Source organism: Biomphalaria glabrata, chromosome 2 (genome assembly GCF_947242115.1).
Source record: "Biomphalaria glabrata chromosome 2, xgBioGlab47.1, whole genome shotgun sequence".
NCBI classification, from domain to species: domain Eukaryota; kingdom Metazoa; phylum Mollusca; class Gastropoda; family Planorbidae; genus Biomphalaria; species Biomphalaria glabrata.
The window spans coordinates 38,400,480-38,416,037 of record NC_074712.1 but is presented as its reverse complement, the minus strand read 5'-3'; the positions used below and the strand labels follow the sequence as shown (position 1 = coordinate 38,416,037).

The 15,558-nt window shown below is 33.2% G+C and overlaps 1 protein-coding gene and 1 long non-coding RNA gene across 2 annotated transcripts; one reads left to right on the top strand and one right to left on the bottom strand.

Annotated features, from left to right (window-relative positions):
• The first annotated feature begins 4 nt into the window (after positions 1–4).
• LOC106054910 (Golgi to ER traffic protein 4 homolog) lies at positions 5–12,449 on the top strand. Its single transcript, XM_013211001.2, has 9 exons — positions 5–141; positions 2,217–2,295; positions 2,472–2,553; positions 2,799–2,954; positions 3,275–3,413; positions 4,689–4,829; positions 8,616–8,691; positions 11,002–11,071; positions 11,288–12,449. The coding sequence occupies exons 1-9, from the start codon at positions 38–40 to the stop codon at positions 11,494–11,496; spliced, it is 1,056 nt and encodes a 351-aa protein (XP_013066455.1). The 5' UTR covers positions 5–37; the 3' UTR covers positions 11,497–12,449.
• Positions 4,939–10,684, bottom strand: LOC129924593 (uncharacterized). Its single transcript, XR_008776576.1, has 3 exons — positions 10,280–10,684; positions 6,043–7,646; positions 4,939–5,234 (listed from the first exon to the last, which is right to left on the bottom strand). It is a non-coding gene; the product is annotated as an uncharacterized LOC129924593 (long non-coding RNA).
• Positions 12,450–15,558: the final 3,109 nt, after the last annotated feature.

Genomic DNA, 15,558 nt, shown 5'->3' with positions numbered 1-15,558 from the left:
AGATCTAGATCTGAGTCTAGACGGTAACTTCTAGAAAATGGCTTCGCGTGGCGTTGAACGTGTCCTTGCAAAGTGTGAGGCATGTATCAATGCTGGTAACTACTATGAAGCACACCAAATGTTCAGGACGGTTTCATTTAGGTATGATACTAAAGTTAGAAGTTTGAAATTTATCATTTCACTACTAGTCTTTAAATAAAGGTAAAATAAAAATCTTCCTTATTCCTTGTTTGTGTCAGTAGGCGTATAAATTAATATAACGTATTATCGATAACAAATGTTTGCCATAGATACCACGAACTTTGATAGTTCTAAACTTGATTCATTGCAACCAAATTCACTATGCAAGTGTGAACCAGTGGTAATAGACTAGCGTATGATACAGCCAATAAGTGTAAAAAAAATATTGAACTAGATCTAGGTAATCATGCTTTCATTCTATTCACCTTGCTATGCTATGCGGCCTATGCCAGCCTATGGCTAGTAGTAGTAGTCTAGTAGTAGTAGTAGACTAGTACTAGTACTAGTAATACTAGTATGACTATCATATGATTATGATCAGTATGATGTCACATCATCATTGTCATCATGATTAAGTATTATATTTTTAATATTTATAAACTCTATGACAAGGCCACAAGCTCACTCTCTTCACTTGGAACTGAACTCATTAATTGATTTTGATACTCCTTATTTTTCAATCTTATCAGTTTATAATCTTATCTTCAAATTCAAAAGAGAATGTAAACTTTTTATATGGGCATATTCATGTGTGTTAATTACTTAATATAGTCATAGTCATGCATGTTAAGAGACTATTTTTGAAACTCTGAGAGAAGTCATTGGTTTTTCTAGCTGATTCCTGGCTATACAGCACTAGGCTAGCACTTGTAGTCTGTATGAATTTGTTTTACCATATATGGAATTAGAAATGTACCTTTACTTTGTGTCTTATTTTATTAGGTTTGTTTTTTATTTGTAAGTTATGGTTCAGTGATACTTTGCTCTTTTGTCCTCTGTCTTGAACCTTCTTTTAATTTATGGTGTAACTTGTCAAATGTGAACATTGATTTGTTAGAAATCTCATTAAGTTACTCTTTTAGTCTGTTTCTTTATGTTTTCATGAATGAGAGATCCCAAACAGAGTGTACACTTATATTTTAACTATCCGACCCGTGGTTTAGGATATATGCTGCTATTTAGAAAGACAAGGTTGTCCGAATGGGGTGGGTTTGGGTCGAACAACTGTGTGTGCATGCCTGGAGAGCAGGTATGGTGCGGACGGGAGGAGGGTTAGAAAGTCAGCGTGCATATGTGATGTTCCGCAAAGTTGAGCGACGTAGAGAATTATATGTACAGAGAAGAGATTACTTGTTCTTCCCTCCTCCTCTTTTTTTTCCTGAGCAGCGCTCTCTGTCACCACAAATGTTTCATGGGGTAACTCTAGTCCAACTTGCAGAAATTAAAGTGTTATCTTTCCATGACTTTTTCTTCAAGGGTTAGAGAATTGGCGTGTGTGTGTGGTGCCCCGCATGGTTGGGCAACGTAGAGAATTATATACAGATGTTAGTCTAGCAAAGGTTAAATAGTATTTTAGTTTTAAGCTTTGTTTGATTTGATTAATATATTTGGATAAACATTGATGCTTTGTTTGAGTTTTTAATAATTTCATTAAATGGGGGGTTCCATATACATGTGATAACTTTTCATTTATTATAACACCTCTAAGGTATTTTGTGTTTTTAGTCTGTGTCATGTGTAGTTTTTATTTCTTTAATTTTTTTGTTGATCTTAATTATATATTTTATTGTATTTTTTCTGGGTGGAAAGACTTTCTCCAATTCAATTTTGTAAAATTAATTCTAGTATATTTGTGTTGTTTTTATTGTTTTATTTTACTGTGCAATCATCTGCAAATGATCTTATTTTTGTTCCTGAAGTAATATAATTAGATAGATCATTAATGCAAATTAAAAACAATAGTGGGCCTAAGACTGTTTCTTAAAGTTCACCTCAGTTTACTGTTTATTAGTGTTGATTTGGAACAATTTATTATTACAGTTTGTTCTCTCCCTGTAAGGAAATCCTGAATCTACTGGTGTAATGTACCACAAATGCCAAAAACTTTTTAAAATTTTATTAGACAGTAAATTCTTTACCAGATTAAGGTTTTAAAATATTGAGAATTAAACTAGTTTTTGTTTATAATTTTCTAGATACAACAGTCAACAGAAATATGCAGAGGCTGCTGATTTACTATATAAAGGTGCCTTAAAGTTACTGCAGCACAATCAGGTACTTGACACTATTATTATTAATTATCCTCATTTAATTTATATTATTAATTAAACAATTCTTTGACTACTTAACATTATTTAATGATAAAGGAGATAATTAAAGCACATTGTTTGAATAGATAGGCATATTGAATTTCTTAATGAGTAAGACCTTTAAAAAATTGAATCTTTCAGCATAGCAGTGGAGCTGATTTGAGCCTTCTTCTTTTGGATTCCTTAAGCAAAACTAAATCTCCTGTGACAGAAAACACTATCAGTGAGTGATTTTAAACAAAAACATTTTTTTTCATCTCCTCTTATTCTTATCTAGGCCTCTTGACATTTTAGTTTGCTTATTTGTCCCCATAGTGCTAGTGCTGGTAGCAATATTCTTAAGTGACAACAAAAAAAGCACACATCATTATTGAATATTTGCTTGAGGTGACTTAAATACTGTTAGAATCTTGTATGAAGTAGTGTCTAATAAGTTTTATTCAACAATGTTGTTAAATTTATCCACAGGTCAAATTACTAAATTATTTGAGGTAATGGATCCAGATTGTCCAGAAAGATATACATTTTTAACTAAAGCTATTAACTGGTCAAGTAAAGTCAACAAAGAACACAAAAGGGGTCACCCAGATCTCCACAAACGTTTTGGTTTCATATTTTGGCATGGTAAAAACAGTAGCTTTTAAGAATGATGTTCAAATTGACAATCACCTTTTTTTTTAATATATATATTTTATGTAAATTATAACATAATTTTTTAGCATCCTATTATTTGTTTTTCTATGAGTTTGTTGGTATAAGTGATAAGTATTACCAATGTATTTAATAATTATGTGTTTTGCATTTTTATTCATAATGGAAGCTATTTATGTGCTTATATGACCAAGTATAAGGATAGAGATCCTGTAACATAGCTAGGTAGATGTTCTCAAACTATGTTAACATTTGATCACTGTACTAAATTACATTTATTTTCTGTTTGTCAGAGCGAAACTATCCACAAGCCAGATATCACTACATACATTCAACAGATGGTGTTGCCTGTGCCCAAATGTTGTTAGAATTTCACACAGCTCATGGCTACCCTTCTGAGGTGGACATGTTCATAACACAAGCAGTCCTACAGTAAGTACTTTAGATCCACTACTACTTGTTTCTGACCCTAAAAGAATTTGTAAAAAGCTTTAAATTTTGAGTGTACTTTACAAATTAAAGCTGCATATAAGTTACTCAGATTTTGTCATTTATGGTAGAGAAAAAGAAATAACCCATTTAAAAAATTTAGTGAACTGAGTACATTTTCGTCTATAAAAAATAAATAAAAAAATTACTGTATCTTGAATTTAAAAAAAAACAACTAATTTATGGTGTTTGCATTGAAATGCTTCAGGCTTATTTCTACTTCTTAGATAAATATTCTATATTTTTGATCAATTTGGAATGTGGTAGTTCTTAACATTTATTCATGAAATATTTCAAATTATTAGAATTATTAAAATAATTAGAAATTATTAACTCTTTCTCTCTGTAATTATTTTCCATGATCCAACGGAATTATTCATTTTGTTCATGTGTAGTTCACTTCCCTGTTAGGATTCAACTTCTAGAACTTTGTGTTATCAGAAAATATCTTATTTGGTATAGAATTGAAGAGAAATGCATGCTCTTCTTGTATAATACAAATTAATGTTTATAAAAACCAAAAATTAATTTAATGGGGTCAAATCAACGATTGTATCGTCAATTAGGTGAGAAAAAGTATCAGTATTTTCATTATATTGCAAATTTATACTTTCTTAACCAGGACCAGGTTTTAGGATACTTTTCATTAACTTTTAGCATCTGTTACTAATTGTCACAGCTTTACTATTGTATTTATACTTATAACTCGATAGAATCTACCTTAGGTCTCGATACTTCTAGGTGTCCCTGTTTCAGTTCTAGTTAACGAAATAAAACAATTAAACCACTAGATCAAAGACATAAACTTTAATCAGCTTTACTGCATATCACACCAGCTGGTCTCTCTCTCTGATCAACCTCTGACAACAAAACACACTTCCGGTCATTCGGGCAGAATGTAAAAATAGATTATACATACATACACACATTCATCCATGACACTAATGAAAACATTTTTATGAAAAATTTTCTACAATTAATTGTGAGTTCAACTTGGTGGTCTCTAAATTTTAAATTTATCCAGTTGCATTAAAAACAAAACAAAAAAAAACAATAATGCATTTATTTTATGTTTTTAGGACTGCCATATGTACCCATATTTTTAAATATGACACAGGTGAATTTGAACACTTTTATAAAAAAAAAAGATTCTATCAATGTCTGAGAAACACTTTTTTAATTTCAAATATGTTTATAATTTCAATGATCTATCTACAGATACTTGTGTCTTCAAAATAAAGCAACAGCCAATGAGTGTTTTGAGCAATACACACAGAAACATCCTGGAATATGCCAGAGACCTCCATTCAGTTTACCATTGCTTAATTTTATCTGGCTTCTTTTGATTGCTCTAGACGGGTATTTCAAATTTTTTTGCTTTGCTTTCCTGTAGTTCAAAAATGAAAATATTATCTTTTTCGTTAGACTTTTTAGCCATAAAATTTAGCTCACACCCCCCCCCCCCATTTGTTTCCAAAAATCCTCAAATCCTATATATTTTGCTAGGATTCTCATAGGTAGTCATTTAAATTTGTCCAGACACTTGAATCTTTGCCCAATTAATGTTTTCAATATTTTTCTAAAAGACTTTGTTGTCATAGTAAGATTACATATTTTCAGACCTGCCTACCGTTACACACAAAATCTCCCAAAAATGACCATCAGTACGCAAATACGAAATACCCTCCTCGTTGCGCATTTCATATCCTTTTTTCCCTCTCTTGACTAACTTACGAGCGGTCACGTAGGTCACTCAAAGCCATCCTATGGGGGGGGGGGGACAGAAAAGAAAAAAAGTTGAATGTAAAAAAAAAAAAAAAGAATCCCTGATTTTAATAGAAAAAAAATATCGAAGTGCTATCGATTCAAAACACATGTAGATCTGGATTCTTGATCTATATTTCTAAATAGATCTAGATTACTTATTATACAGGAATAGATCTAGATCTGGAGTCTAGCTAGACATTACGTTACGATTCTCTACAGTCTAGATCTAATTTTGAATGATCTAGATTTAGATCAATAACATCTAGTCTAGATTCTTAGAATAGATCAAGTATGATAAATGAATGATGAAGGTAGGCCTACGAAAGTTTGGAGAAGCCTACGTTTGTAGCGGATCCACGGCATAGGTAACACTCTTGAGCCAAGATCTAGATTATATAGATCTAGTCTAGATATCATCTTTATTGATTTAGATTTTAGATCTAATCATGACATGTACTTGTCAGGGTGGGATTTCAGCTCGTTGACTCCAGGGTAGACACAAGTTCCTCGAGTTCCCAGATTCCCCACCTCGACAGTTTAATTCCAAGCAAATAATATCGGCATCGAAGCAGTGACTGGCCAACACTGAATACAGGGTTTTTCAATGTAACATGTAGTGAATACCAACAGTTGTTCAACGTGAACAATATTAATGACAACGTAAGTTAATGTACATTATTTAACAACAAGATTGTACGTTTAACAATTTAATGAATATATGATATGATGAAGCATACATTACGAATAATTATCAATAGCATTTATAAAGCAATTACAAATTACGTTCAAAGGAACTATAGCACACCTTAATCTCGGTGCCATAGTCGATCAGGGCTCACAACGCCCACCCCAACGCCACAGGCAATAGTCAAATACCAAGCCTACAACTCAGACTCGACTCCAGCAGAGTCCCAAGCCTGCGTCCCTAGATAAGAAAAATACACACTCCTTTGATACCGCCATTTGCACGATTATAAAAGAAACGATTTTAGATCTACGACATTTAGAAGGTAGTAAAATAAACTAACTTACCCAATACTGGAGAAGACCACCACCCAGAGAACTCCATCTCAAGGCAAAACAAGAGAACTCCATCTCAAGGCAAAACAAGAGAACAATGACACCAATATAGCGCATCCTTAGGAACAGAAACTTACGAAACCTTATGGTGCTCAAAAGAAAATACCAAACAAGATGTGCACGACAGTAATCTATTCTAAAGTTTCTAAATCTACACAATATAGTTAGATCTAGAAGATGTGTAAATAATAAAACCACATGAGATCTAGATCTAGATCGTAGTACACATTTAGGCTAAGATTAAGATCTTTATAGATTCTACATCTATAATTGTTCTACTTGTCTTTGCTGGTATCTATAAAAAAAATAATAGAATCTAGACTTTAGACCAGATCTCTATACTATTACTATAATAGTATTAGAAGTTAATATAAATTAATGTATTAGCTTAATTAGGTAGATTTAAGATCCAGTCTCTCTGCAACTACTAGAGCTAGATCTAGATAAATAGATTATCTAGATCTATATCTAGATTCTAAATTTACTAGTGGCAGTTGTGATACAGATTTGATAGCCTGTAGGCCTATTAATTAAAAAGGAAATTGTGTTCCTTAATTAATTAATATATATCTAGATCTAAATATAATATGTTATTTTGCTTTTAAATTATATATATATATAATATTTGACAAAATAGTCGATCGCACAAGTGTTACACATTCTGATGCCAAAATACACATTTTGACCATCAGTGTTACACATTTGGACTTTTTTTGGTAGGCAGGTCTGTATTTTCAATTTGTTTTCTTTTTTTTTTTTCTTTTTTTTTTTTTTTTCAATAAGAAAGCTAACATACTTTCTAGCTTATGACTTAGATCTGGCTTTTAAATGAAACAAAAATTTACAGAAAAAAAATAAATATTTTAATGAATTTACATTTAGATAGATCTAAATTTTGACCCCCCAAAAAAATAAAAATTGGGGATTGTTTGGGCTACTAAAATTCAGTTTGGGTAAAGTTCATCAACATTTCAGAATATAAGAAATTCTCAAAGACATAACATAGGTATGAACTACTATTCCCATTCACCCAAGAGGTTTAATTATAATTTCTCTTGAAAATTATAAAACTATATTGCATTAAGTTTGCCAGAAATCTACATGTTTTTGTTCACACTGCTGGCTGAATCATTTTGTTTTATGTATTTTGCATTCTTAACAACAACAAATTTTCACAATGGCATTACATAGCTTTATTAAAAAATTCTTTCACAGGTTTACAACTATTAATTATGTATTAAGGCTATAGTGAAAGCTCAATGTCTTTAAATTTGTATTATATTCCTAAGGGACTGACTAACCTATCACTAGTTCTCCAACTTGTGGTTTCTGAAAAAATAAGAAAATTTAATCTGTTATTACTTATTTTGCGCCTAGAACAACTTTACCGTTTTCACTATCAAAATCATAGCCATTAAATTTAATGAAAAAATTTAACATTTTTTATTTGCAATTTCAAACAAATATTTTCTTTTTAGCCAACATATCAAAAAGTATAAGATTATACCAAAAAGTACAAGACTACTTCACGTTTAACTTGCTTTTGTAGACACAGTATAAAATGATCATTTTGTGAGTGTATGTGTGTAAAAATTTATGGTGGTGAGAAAATGGTTTAGAATTTACAGGTCAAGTGTGAGTGCATTTAGGAAGGGTTTTAAAGCAGGCTGTTCAATTCAATGTAACATATATAGAATACACTGCACAAAAAAGGGAATTGTTGAAATTCTGGCAGTTTTATTGAAAGTGAAAAAAAGTGGGTATAGCCAAAATATTTTGTGAGCATTATAATTTGCAGGAAGTAATAAGAAAGACGGCCCAGGCCCAAAAAATATCATTGAGCTAATCAAATATTTCGAATAACAACTGAAAAGCAGAAGAATAGTCAGGTTGTGTAAATAAGACTATTTGATAAAGCAGAGAGTTTGGGGGAGGAGAGAAGTGGTACTTGAATTTACCTAATTCATTGTAATAAATAGAATTCACTGGCCAAAGAAATGTATGGGAGAGCGTTTACTGAGGGCCTTTTTATTCGTAAAAAAAAAATGTAGGGATCAATGGCAAAATATAGGATATTTAGCTTTGGAATAAATCAAGTGGATTAGCTGATGGGTATGCTCGTTTAAATATCAGAAGATCATTTTAGGTAGAAAAATACTTGAAAAATGCCTTTAAAAGTCCTCACATTATTACCTAAACTAATTTTCTAACTCTGTATAGAGTAAAATGAAACTGCCCTTGAATGACAATTATTGAAAGATGATTAAATACTATTATATTCTCTTTCACTATGCAAAGGGGAAAACTGGCAGTGTTTACTGTTTTGTGTGAAAAATATCAAGTTTCAATAAACCGAGATCCTAATTATAAAGAGGTAAGAGTAAAGCTGTTCATGTGCTTTACAAACTGCTAATGTGTGTGTCCTACAGTTTATTGGAATCTGTCTTATTTCCTATTGTCCCAAGACATGACGTTAAACTACGCTCCTCTTTCCTTAGCACTTTTGGAGCTCAAAAATGCCCTACTTCTTTTCTATCATTGTGTCTGCCTCCTCTTTTCCTAAGTCTGCCTTCATTGATCATCACACTGTCTCCTTAACTTTAAATTCTCACTACGTCCTAGACCAGTCCGTTTGCCGTGGACTGCGACGGGTAAGGGGGGATAAAGAGATCCTGGTGTTTGAGTGGTGGCTATCTGAGGATAAACCACAACAACACAATACTTTGGCTCCAAGTTCCCCTAGACCTGAGACCCAGATGGCCCGCTCTGGGTCAACCGGCTGGTCATGCCGAGCTACCAGCATAGGTTGTCGACCTATGCTGGAGGGCGGTTAGGGTTAGGGTCAATCAGGGAGCTGCTGTATCGGACACATGTCCGATGCAGCAGCTAACTGAGTATAGCACCTGTGTAACCCTGGTGGGCTCATTCTGGACATCCGAATGGCCCGTCCCCTTGTTGGACTCGATGACGGGTGGGGAGCACAGGTACCGAACTAACAAGAAAATATATATGGATAAAAAAACCCCCAATAAACTACTTGCCCCAGGTTTAAGTGTGGGCAAGAGACGACATATTGAGGCAAAAAAGGAGGAGGCCACAAAAAGCTGTACTACCTGGCCATCATTTTTGGTGGTCAGGTGCACAGAGGAGGGGAAAAGCCTGACAAAGCTGAGCCCTTTTATATAAGGGACTCAAGTCAGTAGTGGGAGAGCCCAAGAGTGTGTCTAAGCTACACAAGACAATGGAACTTCTTGTAGAAGTAGAAAGCAAGATACACTCTGATGGGCTTTTAAGATGTACAAGACTCTGTGGCGGATGAAGACTGACATCCCATTGGTACATAAAAGCCTGAAGCTGTTGGACCAAATAACAGCCGACCGTAGGGATGTCACCTTCATCTGGGTCCCCAGCCATGTTGGCATTGAGGGAAACGAAGCCGCAGACAGAGAAGCAAAGAGAGCCCTAAATCATGCGGTGTCAGGAACCCAAATTCCCTGCTCGGACCTGAGACAAAGTATTGCCTCTGCCACCTATCGAGAGTGGCAGAACTGATGGGAGGCTGAGACTCACAGTAAACTCAGGCAGATTGTGGCGGATGTCAGGTGGCGGCCCACATCTAAGGGTCTGGCAAGGCGTGGTAGCACGACCATGTCCAGACTTAGGATTGGCCACACCTACATCACACCCTCTTTTGTGCTGAAGAGAGAGGAGCCTCCACTTTGTGAGTACTGTGACTCTCGCCTCACCGTGGAACATATCCTCGTTGATTGCCCCAGATACCAGGATGTCAGGGAGAAATATTTTAGAGCCACTAATTTAAAAACACTATTTGATAATGTCGACCCTGGGAAGGTACTGGGCTTTATCCGGGAAGTGGGGCTATCTACAAAGATCTGATTTATGAATTTGTGAACATGTACTATTTATATTAGATTTTTACCAAATAATTAAATTTTTACTACCTTTACTATTTTAACTGTGAATAGACCTTGATTTTAATGATATGACTATAGAATCTGGCCCTTGTTGTTTAGAGAGAGAGTAGTCCTTTCGGCACTGCAGGCACGACATGGCCTAAATTGTGCCGATGTGCCTAAAATCAAAATCACAAAAATCACTTATTTCCTTAGATTTCATTAACTTTGTTCTTCAATTTATTTTTGTTAGAACCAAGTCCAAATATAAATCTCTTAGCTGCTAGAGATTTTGGAGTTTGAATCTTGGTGGAGGCTTAAATTTTGTATTCAGTAAACTTACATTCTTCACTCAAATTGTAGATACGTTGTTGTTGAGGAATGTCCAGTGCTAACTACCTTTGTGAGTTATAAAAAATGGGGAACTGGACTTAAATGAAAAAACATTTTGTGTTAAATGTGACCATCCAGGATTTTAAAAAGAAAGATTTTGATTCTGAAATAAAATTCTCACTACTTTGAAAAAAATGCAAATAGTTGCAGTCATATTTACTTAATATATTAATATATCATTATAAATACACATTAACATTTGAGGCTGGCTCTTGTCTTGGTTTTACTCTGCAGGTAGTTTAGGCAGTAGTAAAATAGTAATTAATATTTTGTCTAAAAAAAAAAGACTGACTCTAACTTATGATAGGACTTAACAGTTTTTATATAACTTATGATAGGACTTAACAGTTTTTATATAGTTTATACTTTCATTTCAGTATCTAGATCAAATTGGACAATTGTTTTTTGGAGTTCCCCCACCTCAGAAAACACCTCAGGGACTTTTTGGTAAGTTAAATGTAACCTTAAGCATCTCATTCATTCTGTTAAAATTTACCTTTGATTTGATCATATTAGTGCCCTACGTTTTACAAATGTTTTTAGAATTTCTGGTTAAAATTAGAATTTAATTTCAAACTCTTGATTCTTTAAGTATATTATATTTACGTAGAGAAAATAAAAAAAATATTTGTGTAACTTTGTGTCATGGTTTCTTGAATCTAGGAAGCCTTATGCAGAATGTATTGGGTGTAAGTGGAAGTGATGATGAGGAGGAAGGCAGCACCAAAACTAAAGCCGCAGCTCCTAGCTTACAAGCTAATAACATAAACTCAAAGGACAATAGCCACAATTCATTGCCTGGCAGTAGTAGAAATATAGGACTAGCTTCGACGCCTTCACCCAGACAAGAGAAACCTCTGGACTTGGATTGATGTTAGTGGAGTGGATTTGCGAGAATTGTGAATATTTGACTAATTTGAAGATTGACGAAATGTTGGTGTTACTGAAAGGGAGTAATGAACTGAATGTTATGTAAAAGTGAAATGTGTGTTGATATATTTCTTTCCAAATCTTCCAGGATGGGGAAAAATAAATGTGGGATATTTTTATTTTTTGTCATTAAACAAAAACATTTTAAAAAATTGATTTTTTTTTTATGTATTGATTAGACTTTAAGAAAACATTCATCGTTTTATAATTTATGAATGTTTCAATGTTGGCCCTAACCCATCTCATAGATAATAGATTAGATATTGTCACAGTATGGTTGTCCTGTAAGGGGTGGTACGATTGTCGTCAGGGTATATTAAAATAAACTCACCCAGTCTGCTACATGACAGATATGTTAATCTCTGTATACAAAGAGGCAAAGCTTAATTGTAAAATTTGAGCTACAGGTATGAAAACTTAGCATTAAAATTTAATAAACTATTGAAATCACTTTACTGTATAATAAAATTATTAGAAGGTAAAATCTAACAATATACTCAAAGATGAGTAATAACTATGACAGACATTGAATATGAATGGTTTTATTGTAATATATCTCTACAGTTCAGTTGCACTACACACTACCATCTGGTGTTGAGTGCTAATCATTATTACCTCCTTATATTTAGAGTTCTTTTGATAGTTGTTATGAAAATCATTTAAATTTTGTTAGCCACACTGAAGAATCTTTGGACACTAGTTCTGTTTTGTGAATACTTGAGGATTGAAAGACATGATTTTTAATGCCATGTTGATTGTGATTGTGTGGTATATTTTAGACAATTTGTTTATTATGGATTAAATTTTGTAATTTATATATTTCATATCAATATTTTTTTTTTTTACTATGATTCCTTTTTGTTGTAAAATATTTTTACTAAAAAAGAAAACAGACTACCGGTAGCAGTTGTTTTTTTTTTTAGTATGAACTTACTTTTAAGTAAAACAAAAGTCATGTTTAGGATTAATCACCATTTTTTTTTAAGACTGTTATTTGTAGGTAAAGACTTGAAAACATTTATCATATATTCTTTCATTGTCAACATTGTCTTTTGAAGTGGTACATCTTTAGGTGCTGCAAACGAAACAGTGTTGTCTCTTGATCCAAACATTCATCATAATTTATGTATTGAAATTTAGGCCATCATTTGTCATTTTGTTAGTGGTTGGGGGGGGGGGTGGCTGAGTGGTAAAGTGCTTGGCTTCAAAACTTAAGGGTCTCAAATTCAAATCCCAATGTGCACTGGTATTTTGAAGTTCAAGATTCTTAGGATGCCTCTGAGTCCATCCAACTCTAATGGGTTCCTGACATGTGCTAGGTTGTTGCGCTGGTCACATAACACTCTCGTTAACAGATAAGCTTTACATCATAAGCCCCATAGATCGCAGGAACGAAAAGAAGTACCTTTACTCCCTTTACTTTTATCAGTGGCCCATGTGGCCAGAACAAAAAAGTAAATTAATAAGTGAGATAAAAAAATGGATTTAAAACAAAATTAATTTTCTTGTTAATTACAAGTCATTGTATGCCACTATTTAATGCTTCATGTGTTTGTCATTGATCACCAAGACTTGGCACATCAACAAAGTTGTACCACAATTTGAATTAATATTGTTTCCTGAATGACTATTGGCTTGGACAGACTATTCTAGAGTCAATGTTTAACATGTACAAACTATTTTTAGTTCATCGTGAATGGTGTAATCAGAGTATCTAGTTCTTGTGTTTATCTTTAGAATGTCTTACATGTAAATTAAATTTGGCAGCCATATGTTGCACTTGTGATCATTACTGTTATATTTAGTCTCAAACTGTGCACATTTGAAATAATGTTTTTGCACTTCATGAAAAACAACAACTTTAAAACTAACTTCAGGTGTAACACACTTTCACTTTTGTCAATGTCAGTCACTTCATGAATGATTGGAACCTCTTGAGTTGTAGTTGAATAGGTATTTATTTGAGCCTTATTGATTCATTTTTAACCTTTAAGAGTTGAAACTCGATATAATGATTGCCTTGTGTGTATTGAGAATCAGCAGAACCAACTATTGAAACTTAAGAAATGAACTAACCAAATGAACATGTTTGTTAACAGATGTTTCAATATTTTCCTTCCTTTTTCTGAATTGTTTCGAGAGAATTGTGTCAACTAAACTATTAGTCGTGCATTTGTTTACAGTAGCTGTTGCTTTTGTTTATGTTGAACTGTTACATTTGTGAAAGGAAATTTTTTTTTATTAAATTCTGCAATAATTTATATCTTTTATACTACTATTAATTCTTCTATTTTTGCTATTGGAGTAATGGTATCTATTGCTGCAGTATCCTATGAAATTGTTTATCAAAGCTTTTCTTAGCTCATTAGGAAGATAAAATCATTGTGAATCAATTGTCAAGTTATTCTTGTTGCATGTTCTAGGAAACATGTTTGACATCATGGTGGAGATAGATGTAGTCAGTTATCAGGGCACTTTTACTTCATAGAGCAAGGTGACTTTTGTGGCTAGTAGCCAGCTATCAAGTGAAGAAATTACTATGTGTTTAGCAAAGTGTGAAGTTTATTTTTCTCAGCTAAACCATAACTAGTGCCTAATTTTAATGTTTTATTTGGGTTACAAAGACAGCTATCCTTAGCAAGAAAACCTTCATAATTATTCCAACTGACATCGTTCTTCATATATTGTTCTAACACTAATTAAGTCTTTGATATTCCAACTTATATACTGGGGCATGTGGTTTAGTCTGGTGGGAATCACTTGATATTTCCCTTCATATGTTGATGTGTTAGGTAAAGTCCACTGAGTTAAATGGATGAACCACTTTGTATATAATAGCGTGTGTCTGGTTTAACATGCTGGCATCTACTCATTGATTTGGTTGCATGTCTCAGCTCAGCTGAAGACATAAGAGGACCATGAATAGATTAATTGTCTTGACTATTTCTCTTTGCCTTCTTTATCAATCTTATTTCTGTTTGTGTTTCATCACTTCTGAATGATGTCCCCTTCCCCCTCCAAACACTACTGATTTTTTTGTTTTAGTTGAGTTTTTAAAAAGTGTTTTTTTTAATTGGATGAAATGTTTTGTTGTACATGTAATTGAATACACATCTTCCTTATTTATTGCTTGAAAGTTTGGACTTTTACAATTGTACCCGAGCAACAAGTGATATTTTCTATGCATACTTGTCCTATTGAGTCGTTGGTTCTATTTCTACTGTTTGGAATTTAATGAACATTATGTTATATGTGACCATTTTCTCCAGAACTCATTCAATGAATCATCGCCCTTCGTTAGAAGGTGTCACCAAACTTCATTTCTTCAACAACATTTCTCCACCTCACCCACCACTGGAAAGTTGTAAACTCTATAACCTCCCATTCTGTTTAGTCCAGGTGGAGAAACGCTGTTCTTAAAAACAAATACACACATCTATGTACAGCATTTCTTTTTTTTTTTTTTTTTTTTCCTCTATTGAAATAAACTTTTCTGTCAATGAAATTCACTTTGTGTTCAGTTTTTCATTTTTCACGGAAATTTCAATACTAGGCTACATCTAGATGCACATACAGACCTACCCTGGCCAAAATACTTGATCAGTCACGAGTTAATTATTTCAATACAAAAAATGCAGGATCTTTTATCAAAGGAACTCACTAGCGAATGAAATAAAAAAAAAAAATTCTAACACCCTCCTCCCCATCCACTTTTTAAGATAGCAAACATCTTCATCATTCCTTTTTTTTTTTTTTGTCACACGCGTTTTTTTTTTATTTTAATATAAATATTCTTATCTCAAAGTGCATTTTTAACTTGTAGCTTTGAGGTGTAAATTATGGAAACTTAGGCCTGCTCAAAGTTTTTTTCCAAAACAAAGACAAAAACAAATGTATGGGCATACCGGAAACCTAATGATAACTTTCGTACAAAATAAACAGCGTGTATATCTCAATGAAAGTAGAGACACCCCCCCCCCTCTTGCTATCGCTACCCTTCTCCG

Excerpts from the sequence above, each read along its gene's own strand:
- LOC106054910 (XM_013211001.2), top strand. The coding sequence starts at position 38 with ATGGCTTCGCGTGGCGTTGAACGTGTCCTTGCAAAGTGTGAGGCATGT. Across the intron at positions 2,296-2,471 it reads AGTTACTGCAGCACAATCAG|CATAGCAGTGGAGCTGATTT; the intron begins GTACTTGACACT and ends TGAATCTTTCAG. Across the intron at positions 3,414-4,688 it reads ATAACACAAGCAGTCCTACA|ATACTTGTGTCTTCAAAATA; the intron begins GTAAGTACTTTA and ends ATCTATCTACAG.